Source organism: Stylophora pistillata, chromosome 10 (genome assembly GCF_964205215.1).
Source record: "Stylophora pistillata chromosome 10, jaStyPist1.2, whole genome shotgun sequence".
NCBI lineage: Eukaryota > Metazoa > Cnidaria > Anthozoa > Scleractinia > Pocilloporidae > Stylophora > Stylophora pistillata.
The window spans coordinates 15,231,474-15,251,988 of record NC_142528.1 but is presented as its reverse complement, the minus strand read 5'-3'; the positions used below and the strand labels follow the sequence as shown (position 1 = coordinate 15,251,988).

Genomic DNA, 20,515 nt, shown 5'->3' with positions numbered 1-20,515 from the left:
AGTTGCCTGGGTATCCGGTATTCAATAAATTTTGATAAGAAATAGATAGATTCATCGAACTTACGATGCGTCGTCCTTACAGTGACGTTTCTTCAGATTTCACTTAAATTCAAGGAACCGTGACCTGAAACTTTCTGCGACAAGACAGCAAACGTCATGAAAGTTCATTGGGTGCAGTTTAATTTCTTTTACAGAGCTTCCTGACCTCATTACACATCTGCATTCATATCTAACCTCCATTTTGTTAATCAAAATCAACTGAAAGATGAAATTAAACCAATACATGCCTGGAATATTTTGTTTAGGAGGCATTTATTGTAACAGTCTGGCTTGGATAAACATTTTTTTCGCCGAAAGTGTAAGTCTTGTCTCCGTCTTTGACGGTGATCTACAGAAGAATAAAACATTCTTATGATGAGTGCTACGATAAGCTACTTTAGATCACGTTTAGCTTTTTTTTCGTGGGTTCGTTAAATACATGAAAACCTTGTGATCGTTTACCATCGTATACAAACGATTTGGTGGTAAGAATAAACGAAAAAAGAACGGGTGGTTTTGGAGGGCAAAGATTTACTACGATTGCAACTAGAGGAGATAAAAAAAGTTTCCAAGATACACCAGTGGTGACCTAGCTTCCTAGAAGAGGCTTCACCCCGTTCACTGTACTTGTGAAGCAATGCAAGGTATTTACAACCCCATTTTATTAGAAATAGACAAGAACGTGATAAGGGTTAAAGCCTAAACGGAAGTCGACATTTTATGACCATTTTCGTCACGTTATCAAGGGTTGTGATGCAGTTTCAATAGCGCTTTATTTGGCTCTGAACCTTCCATTTAAAACATTAGAAACTGAAGAAACGTAGCTAAAAGATACGGCTATCAGGTTCACTTTTGAGCCGTTAGCTTCTTTGAGGGAAACTAGGAAAACATGCGCGAAAAAGTATCAATGTAACCGGCCCAGTGGACCGAGGTTTTTGTCTTTTAGCGTGAGAGGCCTGGAACCTCCTGACTGTTCCCCAAAAGAGCACTCACTTCTAAATACATTTACGTTTCCTTTCGATTTTAACATCAAGATTCGCTAAAACTTCATAAAGAAATGTAATTTTTCATGCGTAAAAGTCTCGATTCTGAGACAAACGCGCTAACAATTAGTGCAATTACGCAGTATTCTCTTCGAGTATGCTTCGTGAAATTTAGTTCTTTCATATTAGTCTAGAGCGATGGGTCAAGTGCACAGTTGTTACGGTAAATCTTACCTTTGAAAAAGTCCATCCGTCAAAATAACTTCCATTAGGGTTTTTTTGCAATCTGACCTTTAGCTGGCGAATAGCGCCCACGTCTTTAAATGCTACATAGTAGTTCTCTTTTCTGAAAAAAAAAAAGCGTGTTTAAAAAAAAAAAAAAATCGAAAAACTAACAATCAGTCCTCACACTAGCCTGTGTAGTTCCTCAGACACCTTCAGTGAATCAGATTCACTGTCACTGTCATGACGATCTAATTTCAGATATTTTGGGTCTTCTCCTCCATTAAAACGTTTAGTTATGGATTCGGCACCAACTTCGTTTGAATATTCCAAAGGGTAACCTAACTTTTCGAAAGTTGTACCTAAATATGCCAAAAGAGTCCTATTATGGACACCGCCATTTTGAAAGTAGCTTAGTAACCTGGTCATAGACGTGAAATTATAAAAAACCTGGCTCCGGTTGTTCAAAGGGCGGATAACGCTATCCAACGGATAAATCGCTATCCAGCGGATAAGTGTTACCAAAACGTACTGCGCTATCCACCGGATAGAGATTTATCCAGTGTATAGCGTTATCCATCCTTCGAACAACCGGGGCCTGGTCGATAAACAGCTGTTGCTCTAGTTATCCCAAAGATAACTTTTTTCCTTTTAGACAAAAATATGCAAATATGCGTTTAGCCCCAACTCCAAATTCCCCAAATTGATCATCAAGAGGTGGGCAAAATAAGAATGAACCTCTGTTATCTCTTAGTTAGCGGCTCAGATGAAAGACTCAAAATATCAGCGTCTTAGGAAAATTTTCATCGCGTTCAAAGACAATCTTCGAAAGGATGGGTTACTCTTTGAAATCTCACAAAACAGTCGGTGTTATCATTTCCCCAAAACATTTTAATGAAAAAAATAAATAAATAAAATTACATGGTTCTGCATATCACTATTTAAGTCTTTGCTTGTGATCGATCAGACGAAAGCGGATTGTGAAGTTTTTAAGTTTTAATATACTGCACAGGGAAGTCCAGCGTTTAATTCTGTCCCTAAAATCTGCAGAATCTAATCGTTCAAGTGATAAGCAACTAGAACTAACCACTCCGCGAAATGCACGACAACAGCGCGCGCACATGACGTGTTAGTTCTTTCCACTTGCACGGGTGTGACGTGTTAACTGTCTCTTTCACTGTCTCATTACACTGTCCAACTACAAGCATGACGCGTACATATATCTTAATAACCAAGCGCGAGGGCCGTACTGGGAGAATATCGGCCCGAGGTCTTGACAATACGGACCGAGCACAGCGAGGTCCGTACAAAAAAGACCGAGGGCCGATATTCTTCCAGTACGGTCCCGAGCAAGCTTGGTTAATAAGAGATTTATTATACGACTGAAGTACAAAGGGTTGCAAGTGCGGTATTATTCGGGACCATTCGGGACAGTTCCCGGTCCAATACTTAGAGAATATTGACCGGCAATAGAGCATTTTGATCGGTTGGTTTTAATTATTGGCCCTCTGACTGCCCGAGTCGCGTAATAAAATGGCTTATTGGTGTTTAAAATCGGGCTGGTGATGACCAATCAGGTTCGAGAATTTTGTTATAGTTTTTATTAATTTCAAATCTTTTCATTAATATCCTGTCAAATTTAAAAAGATTTTTCCGATAGAAGAGATCCTAAAAAGAAGAAATCTTCAAAGTACCGCTTATTTTAAGGGATGCAGGTTTAAATTTGGTAACGGCAATAAGCGACAGAGTTTTTTGATCAATCTATGATATATATGACTTACAAAATATACATAACTAGACTTTATTGTATCGTGGGTATCTGAGTCCACTTTAAAAATTCACTTTACACAGCAGAAGCGTACATGGCCTCGTCCAGATGGGCTTCCTTATCGGATGTGGAAAGATTTCACCCACCTCCTGGCTCCAGTTATCACGAGGTTGTTCAATGGTTCGTTGCAGCAAAAAATCCGTGCCTTGGAAACTCGCAATATGACTCTCTATTCCGAAAGAATCACTTTTAACGAGCTGCAACCAGCTATGACCTATTTCCCTTTACAAATATCATAACTAAGAATCTTGGAGAAGTTACTAGTCAGGTTTTAGATACCAGAGGCCTTCAAGTCACTAATAAGACCTGACTAATTTGCCTACAGAGAAAGTTCCAACAATACAATTGTAACTTCATAGAATAGGGAATCAGTGAAGTAAGGCTGGTGGTTTTACTGGCTTTTAATTGAAGACAAACTGAAGACAATTGAAGACGTAATTTTGTCCAGCCTTAAGGATCGCTAAATTAAAAAGAAGGCACGCTAAACGAGCGTAAATCTACGGACCAGTGTTGGCTAACGACCACGCTAGGCAAAGAAGAAAAAACACACTGGTCACATGACCAAAAAGGGCGCGAAAGGCAGCCGCGCGGGGACTGGCTGCAGTCACAACAATGGCGCTCCTAAAGTCACAGCACAATTGGCTGAAATGGTTGGACAATGAGACAGACTTCGTACGGGTACTGTCATTTGACTTAAGTAAAGCATTCGACACTGTACCTCACGACATCCTCTTCGATAAACTCAAAGTAACAGGCATAAATCCTTATGTCATCAATTAGATTCTTGACTTTCTGAGTCTCAGAAAACAGAAAGATGTGGTTGACCGATTACCTACTGAGTTCTTAGACATTCATAGAGGCGTGCCTCAAGGAACGGTTCTTAGCTCCACTCAGCGTTCTTTCAGCGGTTCGGCAGTAATGATCTACAGTTAGCCAACCCTAGAAAGAACCTTATGGTGAAATTTGCAGATGATATTACTATTAGCATCCCTGTAACCAGACACAGCATTGACACAACAGCTAACGAAGTCAACAATATGAAACATTGAGCTAATAGTAACAGACTGATGACCTTAAATATTTCGAAAACGTGGGCAATGCTGATCCGCAGCAAGACTACCAAGCCTGGCCCACCACTGGTACATGGCATTGAACGTAAAAGCTGGTTGAAGTTGCTCGGTATCACATTTCAAGAAAACCCTTGCCGCTGGGACATCCACTGATGTTGACAAACTTATAGCTAAAGTAAGTAGTCGACTGTACATTTTGAGAGTCTGCAAATTTTATGGTTATTCTCAAGACCAACTTAACAAGCTATTTGATTCCCTCATCTTATGTTTATTTGCATATGGCATAGAAGTCTCGGGACCTGCTTCAGTGTCGGAAGTATATGGCTCGAATAGATAACCTCTACAAACGAGCTTAGAGATATAGCTACACCACCAAGACAGATCTCAGGATATCAGCTTTAATAGAGAAGAAAGATCAACTTTTGTTTAATAAGATTATGACTACGGAAAACCACCACCTCCACGATTTGCTGCCGCCGAAACGGACAAGAACATTAGGAAAACGGGGACATGAGTTCCGTTTACCCCAGATAAAGACGGAAAGATTTAAAAAATTTTATGAACAGATGTATTTTTGAATTTACATAATCACATTTTCATACTCGATTGTACAGATAATCTTCATTTATTGTTCATTGATTGTAAAGACCCACGTCTGATGAGTCTACTTATTTTTAATAACGACTACATTCAAACTTACGCATCCCTCTCAAAGTCGTCGTAATAGCTGCCTTTAGCAACACTGCTCTCCCCAGAGCTCCTTTTGTCACCGATCAGCTCGAGGTACAAAAAGGCGTCGGTCCCATCTAAATATCCATCACCAGTTTGCACCATCACCTCCATGTTTTTATCTAAAAAACATAAGACCAGCGAGTTAACTTCCTTTAATTTCGTAACATGTCTTGACTCACCCTTTAACTCTTATGAGTGACAAAGACAGAATTTCTCCTTTACTATATTAAATACAATATCAAGAAAAAAAAGAAAAATATCAATTAGGGGAATATTAGTTGATCTGATACCAGATTCCCCAAACTAATATTGAAAAAATTATATGGTAGACAGTAATAAGAATTCATCATGAGATCTTGGGAGGGAAAAGGCTAACGTTATGAAACGCATGGTAACCGCGACTACGAATCCTAAGGGTGACCAACCGTTAGTTTCTCCCTAGAGTGATACTGCTGAATCATCCAGTAGGATCATGATGATAAAAGAAATGATGGCCAATCCAAGAAGATTTGATTGTTAAACAAATTCTCCGTAGCAGTACCAAAGGAAATGCATAGAGAGAAGTATGGAGATTATGCACATTCATGTTACGGTTTTAAAGGGTTAAGGTTTCAAAACGAAATGGGTATCTTTTGAACAGATTATTTTTTTTACGACTCCCGACCACATACACGACTACGAATACACAGAAATTAGAATGGAGCTGTTCTTGATTTGATAACGACAGATAGTCTTATCGAGAACGCTTATTGACGTAAAGAGTTTCAAAATGACGTCAAATGGGTGTGCCCGCCACTCCTGCCCGTTGGACCTGTTAATCGATTATGTTTATGCTATACCCTTTCACTCCTGAGAGCGAGCTAAGGAGAATTAATTGCTTTTCATGGTATCAATACATTTCCAAGCAGAGGAGTAACGAGATAAAAATATCATATTAGATCTATGCTTGATTTCACCTCAAATTCTTAGCACGAAAGTTTCAGGAATAACCTGACAGACAGAGCAGGGAATTTTGTTTTTTGATCTTGAGAGCAAAAGGAGAAATTACTTTCAATTTGGCCATTAAAAGTCCTAATAAAATGGTGAAGTTTTCAATTGTGCTTACATTTGCAACCTAACATACTGAGATTGCTCAGTGGGGAATAGTTCTAGTGCATTTTCAACTTACACAAATCGTTTTTCTGTAGGCAGTTGTAGAACTTATTAATCTTCATGATGTCTGCCGCGGAAAAGGCGTTTTCGTTACCAAGCTCCATATCAGGATCTGACCTCGCCTCCATGGTGACCAGACCCGATGTCTTAGCGAATGCGGTCTTGCTGTATTGCATGATGGACTTGAAGTCGTAAGTAAAGCCCAAATTGTCCATGTCAGTTTTCTTCAAGACTTCATCCTTAACAGCTGTTAAATCAAGTAGATTTCTTTCAGGAATTTATAAGTACCATAAATAGTTTTTTTTTTCCGAGGTAACCTTAAAAATCAGTGACTTCGCTCAACATTTTGGCCCATAAGCGTGAGTAACGTCCAGTTTCCCCTCACAAGTTTACCCCTCAACCACACATTAAGGTCGCGAGGTTAAAAGAAATGATCACCAACTGAAGAAGCTCCTAGTTGTTAAACAAATCCTACTCGCTAGAAATGTATGAAGAAAAGTCATGAAGGATATGAATACTGATGTTAGAGCGTAAAGGGTTAGCTTGTGCCTTTTATCTGTTTTCTCAAAAGATCTCAAAAACCTGATGAAACACTATGCATGAGTTTCAAAGTGGAATATTGGATCGGAGTCTACTTGGATTAAAGTATGTTATTTGTGATGCTTTCCCTAGATGAAAATATCGAAAAAAACAAAACATGACTGAACGGGACCTACCTGGATCAAGATTTTCTTCATAAATTTTTAAGTATGAATCTCGATCTTTTCTGTTGTGTTCGTGGTAAAATCCCAGCAGATGAACAATCTCGTGTAAAATTGTTCCTTTGTATTCGCAGCCTATTCCAAGAGTAACTTCTTGCTTACCTTTGTGTTTCCCAATTTTGGAGAAGCATCTGAAAATTACCAATAAACTTGTTAACAACCCTCTTAACGAATAAAATTTAATTTATAACCAAACTTTGAGTACTGCCTCGAGTTTGTTGGCCGTTCGGGTCATCTAAACATATACATGTTTATTGTGTGTTCCCATTGACTCTGAGTGATGCTGTTTTCACATTTGCTCGATCGCAAAAGGTTTAATTTCACGAGTCTATTAGTTTCCCCAGAGCTGCATTCTCAAGGAAAAAAGCAACATCTCTCCTTGCCTTTCGAGATGAAACTAGCCTTGCTTCATCCTACTTTCCCTACCCTCCCCTCTCTCCGACCATGATTCACTCTCCCCTTCCTGTCGTTTCTGGCATGTACTTACATCTGATAGTCAACTGCAGGCTGAAAACTAACATAATCGCTCTCTCCATCTCGAGCCTGAAACTTCACGCAAGTAGCTTGGTGCAAATCTTGAAAGGCACGCTGCAGCTCAGTTTTCGCTTTGGAGTCAAGATCTGTGCAAACAGATCATATGAGTAAAACCGTGTGATTTATTATAGAATGAACTGATGGATGGAAAGACAAAATATAATCACTAAGAAGCTACTTAGAGAGACAAATGCCTCAAAATGTATTAAATTTTTTTCCAATTATTCCGATGCATTTTCTCTTAACCCTCTCCGTCCGCATGTGAATGTTTGCGTATAGACGGATAAACAAATCGAGAAAACGACGGGATCATTTACTCAATCAACTGTTGCATTAACGGAAAAAAGGAAGTCACACACCAACTTGAACCACATAAGGAATCTTGACGACTGTTTTGCCATCTTCACGATCAGTAGAGGTAGGCCATCTATATTTGGAGGAACGTACAGCTCCCCTCTTTGAAAGTGCTCTGTTGTCTTCAATCAACCACTCTTTGGCATCTATGAAAAAGAAATGAAAGAAAAAGGGATGTAAAGCGTTAAAGTATAGCGGAGCTCGAGCGTGTGAAGCACACACACGGAGTCCTATACGTGAGGAGATTTGGATGGCACAGCGTGGTTGTACTTCATCGCAACTCTACACGTTCGTGTTTGTGAAAACGTATATTTCTCCTGCGTGACGAATTGCATTGCGTGGACAACACGGAGCATTACAGATGACGAGTAGGTATGCAACTTGTGGGAACAAGACGAAGGGCAGTAAAACCTAGCTGACTCCTCTCCGATCCAGTTTAGTTAAATCTCCATATGCGTCAAAGTATACTGTGCTAAATGGAACTTCAAATTCTAAAACTTTTATTGCGTCGAAGACTACGTACCGATTCTGCATGAAATAATGAAACAAGGGGTATTTAATTGTTATACCTCCCTGATTGCGACCAGCTAATTAAGAAACGATTTTATTCAAAGATCAAAGTTCTCAGGTTAGAGATTTTAATTTACAAACTTATCTTTACCCCATACATATCGTAAAAATGACATCAGCCTCTATACAAAATTTCGCATCTTTTTGTCTCAAAAGCGATCTAGATATACCAGGCGTTTAAATTGCACGACAAAAGAAAAACGTGATCTCTGAAAGCAAACAAATAACAGTTACAACAAATACTGCCTCTGCATATTCTTGATAACTTTTTCAGATAGCTGTTAACGACACCAACCTTAAATGTCTTTTAAAATATTTCGAATTTAATTTAACTATCGAAGACGGGAAGATTTTGTGATCTGTTTTCTGATAGTTCCTGGATGCCCAGGCAAGGAAACAGTTGTTCGTTCAGTCATTATGTCTAGAGGAAGACGAGTCGTTCCTTTCGTGCGGGCTCCAGATAGGGATCAATGATCAAGCCTTAACAATTTTTTTTACGTGTTTTTTACTGAAAAGTTGTCTCCCTCATTGCCTCTCTTGACTTAAGAGTATAAATGATTTCAGTCTGCACTCGAGCACAATGGCCCATCCAGCCGAACTCTGTAGCATGAAGCGACTAAGAGTTCGAGAGGTGGTCCACTTGGATGATGCTGGTCTATCGAAATGCTACTCCCAAGCAATTTTTCAGACCTTCCTGACAGTTTTCTGATATCCATCAATACTCCTGGGTGGAGATGGGCACTGTGAGATTCAAGTATGTCTAGTATCTTTTCCAAGAACACAACAAAATGACCTGACCAGGTGTGGAACCTGGACTTCTCAAGCTGGTGTCCAATATACATACATTGGGCTACTGCGTCTCACAAACGAGTGTGTATGACTCGATCCCGCACGATTGTCATGGGAACAACTATTAAAATTTTAGGGATACCTTTAGGCGGGGAGGGGGGCACATACATCTCTTTGGAAGCTCTGGTAGCTATAACCTGTGAGATCCTCACGTTCGAAGAAGATCAAGTTGAGATCTGTTTGGAAAAAACCCTTATACTCAAACGAAAGGCTTAACCGACTCGAAGTCGACGATTTTAATCATGCTGTTAAATTGAGTACGCAAACAACTGAAAAGGTAATCCTGCTTTACAATAGCGAATTTTACTTTTTACACCAACTGAAGAAACTGTGCACGGAAGGGTAAATAAACCAAGCCTGACTTCCTAACAACTTTCTGAGACATTTCCTGGATAAGCAGCGATGAAATTAACTTACTCGATAATAATTTAAAAGATTTCTCACATTTGCTGCCAAATACATCTGTGAACGTCTTGAACTAATCCTTGTTTTGAGGTCACCTTATGTTCTTGAAGTTTTTTCAACAACTGAACACAGGCTGCATGCAACGATAAATAAACAACAAAAGTGTCTTCTTACCAAGCATCATCAGGTCATCTACTGGAAAAGCACCAAAGAATTGAAGTGCCGTTGATAACAACAAGATTTCTTTCCCCAAAAACATGGCAATTTTTGGAAAAAAAAATATATGATTTTGTCTTACGTTAACAAAGATCAAGAAAAACAAAAGTCGTTGGCATCGACCTCCTTTTATAATCAAAGGGCAGGTGTTCAGTTTGCCCTTTGAAAAAAACCATAACGACTGTAACAATAGGTTAGTTATCAATTTCTCCTAAGAAACCAAACGTTCAGAAGTGAAAGTCGCGTAAAGTCAGCGTCCCAAAAATAATCTGCTTCAATCTCCAAGATTTATTTTAAAAGAACTGGAAAAAGAGCTGGGTGGATTAACCAATTTATCATACGTTATAAAGCATAAAACGTTTCTAAGAAACCACACGGATGTCCATCTCACGTCATTAGTGCATAAAAGGTGTAACATCTCATGAAAAGACCGTAAATGAATATCTCTGAGACCTGTGAAAATTTCGTTGCTAAACAAACGCAAATCGAAGACAATAGCTCTTTTTTTACTGATGGACTTCAGCCTATCATTGTAAAATCCTTGAAGTAGCCGTAACATCAAGGCGACCTCCTAGTTTTAGTAAATCGTTTATTTGCAAAAAATTTTTATTATAGAGACAGTATTGTTCGTCTATGTTTGCTTTCACACCATGAAAAACAATCTTAGCTGGATTGTAGTATTCCATTGTTTTTCACGTATTGTTTCTCAACCTGGAACTAGTTCTTGAAATTCCGGTTCCGCTACTACAGCTACACGGACAAAATTTTGAATTCTTTCATTAAATAAAAAAAAAAGACTACAGCCTCTCTGCCTATTAAGAGTTATCTAGAAATCTCTTTCTAGAATAGCAATAATATACCTTAAAAGAAAAAAACAAGCGGCTAAAAACTCCGTGTTGACAAAGGTAGGTACACGATTTAGATAGGATATGCGCCCCCTGCAATTTTCGGCTATACACCCGAAATTCTCTTCAACAAGAGAGATTTTATGAAAAATAAAAACTTCTATATTCATTGCGTGCAATTAAAATCTTATAACTCACCTTACATTCTGTCATGCTTTGAAATTCCGGACAAACGAAATTACCATAACAAAAAAATTTGTAATGTTGTAGTATTAATTTGTTAATTTCCATTTTTCCTTGAAAGGTTTCGTTAATACTAATTAGACTGTTTGTAACACTGGAATATCCTGTTGTTGTCATGCAAATAGTTGCTGTTGTCATTATGTCTTTAATTATTCTACTGAAAATCTAACTTTTGTCAACTGCCTCCTCCATCTTACCATCGGATGAATCGATACATTCTTTTTAATTCATACTTATTTTCAAAATTCTTTTTCCGTTTTTTTTTCTTTTATTGTGCTTCGTTTTTAACGATTTAAACATCACCTGGGTAGTGTAAATTCCAAGGGAACCTTGCTTTTTTCTCTTTTTTAATTTTGGACTCGTTTTTTCTAAGAAAAAAAAAAAAAAAAAAAAAAGAAAGTTCCTATTGAACTGGCAATCATTCCATGTACATTTATTACCATAATTCTTTTTCTGCTTTTTTTTCTGTTTCCTTTATAACAATTGAAACATCAACTGGGTAATCTAAAGTACCATGGGGAACTTTCTTGAGCTCTTTTTAGAGTTTTGGACACGTTTCTTTTTTAGAAAAACAAAAAAGAAAATTTCTGTTGAACTGGCGATCAAAATTGGAATAGTGGCAAAAATACCAGAAAAATGTTGCTATCCAATAGTTTTACTCTGAAAAAAAAAGGAATTTCGAATAGTTTACTTATTCATTCATATTTATTTACGCATAGACTGTATCTAACATGTCCAAGTTGGATATACGGTTGACATATAAAAGTAGATTCAAGAATATAGGGTAAAGAGATGGAAAAATGCCTCAATGATTTCCCGGCCGTTAACTCGAAGAGCGATTCTCCGTTAATTCTGAGGTGGCTTGCATATTTGTTCACGTGCTTAACATTAGCAGGTAGCGAGAAAAAAAGAACAAATCAATGCTTTGCTCTCAGCTGGTACATACCAGTCGACCAAGACTTTTTTTATTATAGAACTAGGCATCAACCATTGTAGTTGTTTTCAATACGTCTTCCATTAGCCCAAATCGAGCCACGCCTTTGAAATAATTCATGACTCGCCTGAGTCAAAATTAAGTTATTCACGGGAAGGAAAATTTTCCTCCACACTGTAACGAGAGAGAGGACTTCATTCAGTTCAAACGGGATTATTAGAGGTACATGTTTACAAAGATTCGCCGAAGATTTCGTCGGCTCTATGCATGTCAATGGCTCTCCGGGATAATATTCTTTCTCGTTTTTGCTCTGGTCGTTCGACACAAAAGACAGCAGTCGGTGCAATTTTCAAGGACTTCAACATCGAAATACTGGCAAGCGACGAGAAACACAGCATCTAGTAATAGCGCATACATTGATGGCCGAGTTAGGGACTGGGGAGGAGTTAAACCGACTCTCATAGAAAATGATGTCAGATTCCATATCGTTGAAAAGATGGAAGATGCACGTTTAGATATCAACGTGAAGAGAGGCGAAATTGCTAAAATCAGTGACGTCAATTCCAGAATTTACAGAGGACATGTTAATGTTCACCTCTGGAGAGGGCTGTGCTGTCCCAAAGTAAATAGCTTAAGACAGTACCCTTTATTTCCGTGTCTACCACATGAACGCTTTTTACGTCACACCATCAACTCTGGTCCGTTGGGGACCTGGTACGGACAAAGAATTATGGGATTCGTGCATCCTCCTATCACTGGAAATTTCACTTTTCACTTAAATGCACATGTTTTCGCTGAACTATGGCTTGGCAAGGAACGGAACGCGATGGATGTTGAATTGGTTGCAAAAATTGCGATAGAAAACACAAAACACTCCTCAGCCACGCCTGTTAGCCACACATCGCGGAAAATATATCTCGAAAAAGAAGGGAAATATTTCTTTGATGTACTTCATGTGATGAATGGAGGAATGATGAGTCGCGATCACGTGAATGTCACGTGGTTGGTTCCGGGAAGTCAGGCTTTTACCAAAATTTCTTCCGAGTTTCTCACACCTCTATTGCAGGACGAGTCCTCTTTTCTTAATCATGAAGCGTTCTTAGAACGTAATGATTTGTTACGAGCACCTTCCAGCGTCATCGACTCGGAAATGAATGATGTTGACTCTGGGGAAGGCGACGAGGATTACGAAGGAATAGAAATACCCGGAAAACACAACAAACCTTCAAACCAATTTTCATCCTATTTTGGAGAGGATTTTAACATCGAAAATCAGTACGACTTGTTGACCTTTGATCAACTTCCAGATGTATCTCAGGAAATATTATATGTTTTTCCGAGCTGCACTTACGAACCAACATATGCCAAGAAAAGAACATTCAAACGTTTTGAAGGAATTTGGCAAACACATTTTAGCTCTGTGTTTCCAGATGACGGCACGAAAGAATTCATATGCATCGAAAACAGACTGAAAAGAGATTGTGATGGAAACAGTTTTATTACTGAAGATGAAATACTAGAAATTATTCGGACGTTTACAAAGACCATTGAAGAAAAATATCCCAAGTATAGTCAGAGTGTTCTGTTTATCTACTTTTTTTTTTAACTCACTGATATCTTTAGGCAGTTTAAAAGAGCGTAATCGATTAAGCTATAAACATATAATAATTGGTAGAATCTTGTCACAAAAACTTTGCACCAAGCACAAATTTGCGGCAAATATTGCACTTGCAAATTATTTTAGACCTTTGAAAGAATATAACATTTGAAAACAGAGCCTAACATATCCGATAACTTGCGTTACCTTGATATCATAAAGCAGGTCTGGTCTTAGAATTTCCTAGATTCAACTGATACCTCCTGGACTCGGTAAACTAATTAAATAATAATTTGCCATGAACAGATTTCTGCTCAACTATTCTTAATGTCATATAGTTAGTATGCAGTATATTAAATTAATAATGACTGTCCTTTTTCTCATGCCAGGAAATACAATTTAAAGGCCATCGTCAACGTCGAAAAAACCCAAGACACCTTGCGTGGAAATCGATATCTACTCGAGCTCATTTTTCGAGAAAGGGCTCGGAACACGATCGTAAAGCTATCGGAGTTTGTGTACAAATTCAACAACAGTTCCAGACTTTGTAAGCCAGCGGGAATTACTTGGAATAGGAACGTGACAATAAATGTAATTCTGACCGTGAAGAACCAAGGAAACTGGGCCCAACACTTTATCCACGAGATGTCCCGGATTATGAAAGAGACGCGTGAAGATCACGTGAACATAATTGTGGTAGACTATGAAAACAAGGATATTGATATAGAGGAGTCTTTAAGGCAGTGAGTAAACACAGACGGATTACAATAGCAAAATTGTTGTTTGGAAAAACTATTGGAAAACCGTTTTATTAGACTATTTAAAACTTTTTGATGCGTGAGCCAGAAAGTTAATTTGTGAATACTGTTTCCAACAGAAGTTCTTTGACGAACTACAGAGTCCTGAAGCGTAGCGGGGCGTTCCACAAAACAGAAGCTATTCAGTCAGCAGCCAGTACCATTACAGATCCACATAGTATTGTGTTGTTGTTCGATCTTCATCTTCGGACACCGACCAGTTTCTTTAGCGCCATCAGAAAGGTAAGGAAACGGTTTTAAGGCCAACGCGTAGGTTCAGAACCAAAATAGATCGTTGATATCTTTAAGAAAGGTGAATAAACGGGTACAGGCCGCCTTCACTTAACAAGGATGCCGCAGAAACTCACATGCATCTACTATCACGGTGACAGATATCATTTGATTTGGTTCACTGAAAATTTGATCCCATTGGTGGTTTTTCTATAAAAATCCGCTTAAATTAAGTCATAGGTATTGAACTGAAGCTTTACTTTAGGCTACAAAAGCAATACCAATAATCATGATAAAACATTTTTCTGAAAATGTCAACGGAGTAATTCACGGGGAGGGAGCTTATAGTGCGAGTGATAAAAATTTTTGTTAAGTATGGCTGATTATGAAAATGATAATAAAAAAAAAAAAAAAAACTGACACCTCCCCAAACCTGAGCGAAGGACAATCTCCCCCTCACCACACTTTATTGGAGAATTCTGCCTATGCATCTTAAACCCTGAATTTCAGTAACCCAATCCTTGAAAGACACTCAAGTCTTATTGCTTTCCTGTCATGTCCATTTTGACCTTTGACTATAGAGGTTGTCTCGTTCACCATGTTTATCTTGATCACCACATTTCTCAAGTGGTAAGCAAGCTTTTGAGCTCGCAGGCTGACGTGCTCAAAATGAAAGCCAGTTTAAGAAATACTTACAACGATACGAATTATAGAAAATAAACTGAAGTGCTTATCAGTTTTGCACTTGCGCAGCATACAGTAGAGGGAAGGATGGCGTTCACCCCAGTCCTCTTCAGGTTAACCTTCTGTGGTAGACCGCTGACAAAGACGACCCAATCCAAAGGCTACTGGGAAACATTTGGATTCGGAATATTCAGTAAGATAACTTTCCAATGAAATTCGATATCATATTTTAAAAAAATTGTCTCTTGGAAAATCTGCAAAATCTGCCATAAATCTTATTTTCAATGAAAGAAAATCGATGTTAACATATGCATGAAAAATTCAGGATGTAAATTCTGTCCTTGTGTAGCGGAACCGCTTCAAATATAACTTTTCCCACCGAATAAAAAAAGTCACTCATGGGGTTCTAAAATGATAATTTCTTCATAATGAGAACAGTTGCGAAGACAAATATTTACTACTCCGTGCCAAGTGCTGAACGAAACAATTATTTTCTAAATTGCAGGTATCTTCAAGTCGGATTGGGACAGGTTTGGAGGGATGAACGTCCGGGACTTCCGAGACAAATGGGGCGGGGAAGATTGGGAAATGATTGACAGAGTATTGGCTTTGGGTCTAGAAGTCGAGCGACTGCGCATGCCCGGGTTCTATCACTTCTATCACTCGAGAGATAGAATGTGGGACAAAAGCTAAAAAGTGAAATAAATTCCATTTTATGTTTGTGCGTTCAGGCAAATGAGAAAAAATGTAACGTTTCTTGCTTTGCTATAAAGATTTAGTGTCACTTTCAACACTGATTCATCGTGATAAAATTGAACGTGAATTTTCTCTAAGGAAGGAGAATAGCAAATCCTCTTCCCTTTTGTAATTATAATGTCGACCAATGATATTCATGGAAAAATGCTCAATGCTTAATAACAAGATAACTCAACCGCAGTATATTTTTACCAGAGCACGGCTTCAATTGAAACAACATCACCAAGATATTATAAATAATCTGTTTTTACCTCTGTGCTACTGTATTCTTCTATGCTTGTCAGCAGAATGGAAAATTTATCATGATAAGATCTTTTGTGATGAACTGCAGGCGTTCAAAATATTGTGCTGGAAAGTTTGCGGCTACACGAATTATAACTTATTATGGTGGGAAAGTGCTATGACAACAAACTGGCAGCAAGAGAAGGCTGTTCATTAAAAAAAAACCTCAGATACGAACTTCTTTTAATGACCTTGTGGTTTTAAAATTTCTAAGAAAAGTTGACAGTTAGTTTCGCTCTGTGGAAAATTCTCGTTATTTAGGCGAACATATTCGAAATTTCGATTTATCCCAAGTGAAAGCGTTTGAACCTATTGTAAAGTAATGAGAAATCCCTCAAATTTACATTTTGAATTAAGCAAATTTAAATTTTCGAAAATCTAAGTAATAAACTGTGACAATCATAAAGCAATACTTCTGACTAATATAACACTTCCGTACGCGATTTCCTGAAATTTAAAACAACCTCTGACGAATAGTCGATTGATTAGTTAAGATTTAAGACATACACGAACTGTCTATTTCAGTGTGAATCTTATGTCTTTTGCCCCCCGCGGGTCGAATTAATTGGTATGTACGATCTGAAGTCCAAATTTGAAACAGAAATACCTGGTTGGTGTTAAAAAAAAATACGTATTCTTTTTGCTTGTCAACTTCTTGCGCCTTCGGCAAAGTCCTCTTCTTTGTTTTCAAGTGATTATGATAATTTTCATTTGTGTTATTCAATGGCAGAGAGTCACAAATGATATTGGCAGAGGAAACCACGCAGCGCTCGACGTAAAAGGAAAAATATAAACTTATCCGTTACCATAAATATGCTAATCAAGGCTTTTAAGAGTTGCAATACAATTGTATTCTCATGAGAATTACAAAATATTGAGTGACGACTTTGTTTCTGACGTTTCGCAGGAGACTTCTCCAATTTTTCGCACCGCTTTCGAAGAATCGATGATCTTCTTTTCTGTACGAAGTCTGACAAACACTTTTTGGTAAGTAGCCGGTAAAAATATATTTTCAATTCCACGTAAATGTGTAAACAAACAAAGAAACACAAATAGAAAATTATACCCAATATCACCTTCCTGGGAATGTCCTTGATGTGTTTCCGTCTTTGCAAATTCTTGTCATCTTGTACAGAGATCTTTGCAAACAATTCAAGTATCATTCAGTTGCCATCGCAAAATATCTGCTTGAACGTACGAGTATACTTCGAGAGAACGTAGGTCAATGTTGTCATTTATTCAGCACTATCTAGCCTGCAACAATCGACTATATTTACTATAAACGTGAATCGTGCGGTAGACCTTAGGTCACCACACGTTTTCATACATTATGGCTCTATCGACGGATGATTTTGTTCTAGAATCAATCATATACTAGAGTTAAGATATAACCGTAAGCAACCGAAGCAAAAATCGCACTAGATCTTACGGAAATAATTTTAACCGAACAGGGAAGTTTCTAAGTATCAATAAATTGAGTACTGCGGACAGATGGGTGTTTAACTACACGGAGATGTCCACGTGTCATGGTCATTATTGTGAAAAACAAATGAAATCAACACGAATCTGAATTTAAAAAAAGAACAGCTTTTAAACAAAAATAATGGTAACCCTCCTATAGCCATCACTGATATGACTTATGGCCCTCCAAGTTGCTTTGTAAATTTAAATACCGAAAGTGTTAAACGACTTGTGATTCAACCTACATTTGCCACAAACCAACAAATGAAGTGCAAACACTTGGAGGCAATTAATTATATTTTGCATGGCGTGATAATAGTGTGCTGAACGGTGAAAAAAATGTAACCAATATCTACCATGGAAATCCAGTAAAAAATCTATAACAAATATTTAATAAAATTGTTTCCTACAAAAAATATTTCAAAATGTTTTATCCATACGGTAGACAAAATTCATCAAAGATAAAGCTCTCTCGTGTCTTCGCCAAAGATTACTATGTTACAGTGGAACCTCGATTTAACGAAATGTTAAGGGACTGGGGAAATTGGTTGGTTATATCGAGGGTTCGTTATATCGAGGGTTCGTTATATCGAGGGTTCGTTATATCGAGGGTTCGTTATATCGAGGGTTCGTTATATCGAGGGTTCGTTATATCGAGGGTTCGTTATATCGAGGCAAACATTTTACTGTAACTTTAGCCGGGCTGGAACTGAAGTATCGTTCGTTATACCGAGGACTTTGTCATGTAGAGGTTCGTTAAATCGAGGTTCCACTGTATTCATTTTCTTTCTTTTTCACTTGCACCAGATTTAAGTGAAATTCAAGCCGATGCCATTAGCTTTTAGTGGAAACAAAAGTTTAGAAGGGAAATTAAATACATCTTTTGAACTAAAAGGACTAGACGAGACGTCGCCACCATATTGACACTTCACCACAGCATTTCAATAAATTCTCCTCGCATTGTGTGTATTTTTTTTTGAAATGGTATATCTTTTAAACACTAATGGGTCATTGAAGAAGTCCAGGGGATAAATCTTTTATTCGAGCATGAACTATTCGTTTCTTTTGTCATTGAGAGATTTAAGATCTGCGTAAACCATTACTCCACACCACTTTCGTAGGATTGACTATGGATTCGTGCCGAAGGCAAACTTAGCCCTTACGTTTGTCAGTGTAAAGATGTTTCAATTTGTTAGAGGATTGCACCTCGCGTTACGAGCAATGAGCCTTTTTCATATTGTTAGGAAGGAATTCACACTTCATAATTTGTTATCTCCACTTAAATTATATCATATTTTATGAAAAAAGTTTGAGTATATGCGGAGTCTTAAGTTGTCCACGGGATTTTTGAAAATGAGCTCGAACTTTGAAATGGTTATCAGGTGTTCTCAGCCAATCCAATAAAGATGCAGGCACTTATCTACTGTTGGTTAAATTTTTGTCACTGGGATATTTATTTTTAGTTAAATACCGGTTTACTTGACGTCAGTGAAATTTGGCTCAAAAGTGGGCTAAAGTTTCATGTTATTCGATCTAACACTTTGTTTAAAGGCCTTGTTTAGCTTATTGAGTTTTATTACTGATGGAAACTTTAACATGGAAAAGCGAGCGAGCTTCAGGTTGGTTTTCTGTTTGTAATCATAGTGAAAAAGATTTTGCGTCCAGCGATGTCAAGGAATACTACCTGAAGATCCCTGGAAATGTTTTATTTTTTTTTTAAGGAGTCACATTTCCTTACATTCATGGTAGTATGACGAGCTCTTTAAGGTTTTGTTCTATCTTTTTTCATTTGCATCTTTTTCATATCCGAGCGGTGGAGTGGTTTCGCGAGGAGTGTCATATCAACGCTACACTGAAACGGCTAGTAAATTGGCTACTGAAATCATTTCATTTTTGAAACGGAATCCGCAATCCAAGGATCGATTTTATGAGTATCCACACAAAAACATTGTAACTTTTCAGTATGTATTAAATGCACGATCTGTTAAAAATTGTCATAAGGTAGGTTCCATGCAATTGCGGGCGGCAAGTATAGATCAAATTGATGTTTAAAGTGGAAATGATGGACAGGGCGCTTTAAAAAAATACTTCATTTTTGTTCATGTTGTACTTTAATCTGTAAACTTTGTTCGTTTGATTAATTGTTTGTTTGTAGAATTACCTTTCGGCTTTGATTAAATAGCTTTTGCAGTTTTCTTTTTTTGGCGACACAAACCCTTGGCAAGAACGCTTGAAAAGTCGGCCTATTGTGAAAATTGTATTAATTTTCCAGTGGCTGCTACTTTTCGCCCCCAGAAGATGGTTAAAAGCCACGTACCGAGAATTGCTAAAAATATCTGAAGTAAATTTGTTAGGAAAGTAACCTTTTACCTTTTAACAATTCCTAACACTTGAAGAGGTTATTCAAAACACGAGGAACCAGTTGAACCGTTTGCCCCAAAAATTCGAAAAATGTTCTAGAACGTGTTAGGAGGTTTTAATGTTTCCTCTAACCATGACTGTTACTAACGACGGCCATAAATAGATATCGCCTTACTCAGGGAAGTAACATGCAACCTTAACTACCGTAAAACGTACCACTTTTTTCATTTTCTTTGAAATCTTCCTTGGGATACGTCACGTTTTGATAGCCTTTCGGAATCAAGCGATTTGTATTTAATATTTATCGGAAGTGAAGCGCGCAATTGTTAATGTGGCGTAGATTCTTATTGTCATGACAACAGACTCTTTAACCCCATATTAAAAGGTTCAGTAATCACGTTGTCTAAACTTTCTGTGTGTTGGATTCTACTTTGTTTCCACATTTCGCTATCAAAATCGTGAAAGAAAATATGCAAAGACTCATAAAAACTGCATTCTGATAATTCTTTTTTTGTGGAGAGCCTTACTACCATCCGTCAGAGTAATTGTTTCAGTACAATTACATTTGCACGCACTTAGTTTGATTGGCTGTTATTGTTTGACAGGGAC

At 37.8% G+C, this 20,515-nt stretch overlaps 2 protein-coding genes and 1 pseudogene across 5 annotated transcripts; 2 read left to right on the top strand and 1 right to left on the bottom strand.

The window, feature by feature from the left end:
• Positions 1-157: 157 nt before the first annotated feature.
• LOC111339152 (hatching enzyme 1.2) lies at positions 158-9,987 on the bottom strand. The gene is made up of 8 exons (XM_022945742.2): positions 9,674-9,987; positions 7,681-7,821; positions 7,275-7,407; positions 6,743-6,918; positions 6,043-6,273; positions 4,843-4,993; positions 1,257-1,368; positions 158-388 (listed from the first exon to the last, which is right to left on the bottom strand). The coding sequence occupies exons 1-8, from the start codon at positions 9,756-9,758 to the stop codon at positions 302-304; spliced, it is 1,116 nt and encodes a 371-aa protein (XP_022801477.2). The 5' UTR covers positions 9,759-9,987; the 3' UTR covers positions 158-301.
• LOC148721938 (uncharacterized) lies at positions 3,685-4,730 on the top strand (annotated as a pseudogene).
• Positions 9,988-11,755: 1,768 nt separating the features above from the next.
• LOC111339148 (uncharacterized) lies at positions 11,756-20,303 on the top strand. 4 transcript variants are annotated; one of them, XR_015992662.1, is made up of 5 exons: positions 11,756-13,303; positions 13,724-14,077; positions 14,212-14,374; positions 15,100-15,239; positions 15,552-15,691. XR_015992662.1 is itself a non-coding variant. In XM_022945738.2 (5 exons), the coding sequence occupies exons 1-5, from the start codon at positions 11,964-11,966 to the stop codon at positions 15,737-15,739; spliced, it is 1,878 nt and encodes a 625-aa protein (XP_022801473.2). In that variant the 5' UTR covers positions 11,757-11,963; the 3' UTR covers positions 15,740-20,303. The 4 variants fall into 4 exon arrangements, 3 of the variants coding, with proteins under 3 accessions (XP_022801473.2, XP_088592784.1, XP_022801472.2); XM_022945738.2 differs by having other exon boundaries at positions 11,757-13,012; positions 15,116-15,239; positions 15,552-20,303; XM_088736658.1 differs by having other exon boundaries at positions 11,757-13,303; positions 14,215-14,374; positions 15,116-15,239; positions 15,552-20,303.
• Positions 20,304-20,515: the final 212 nt, after the last annotated feature.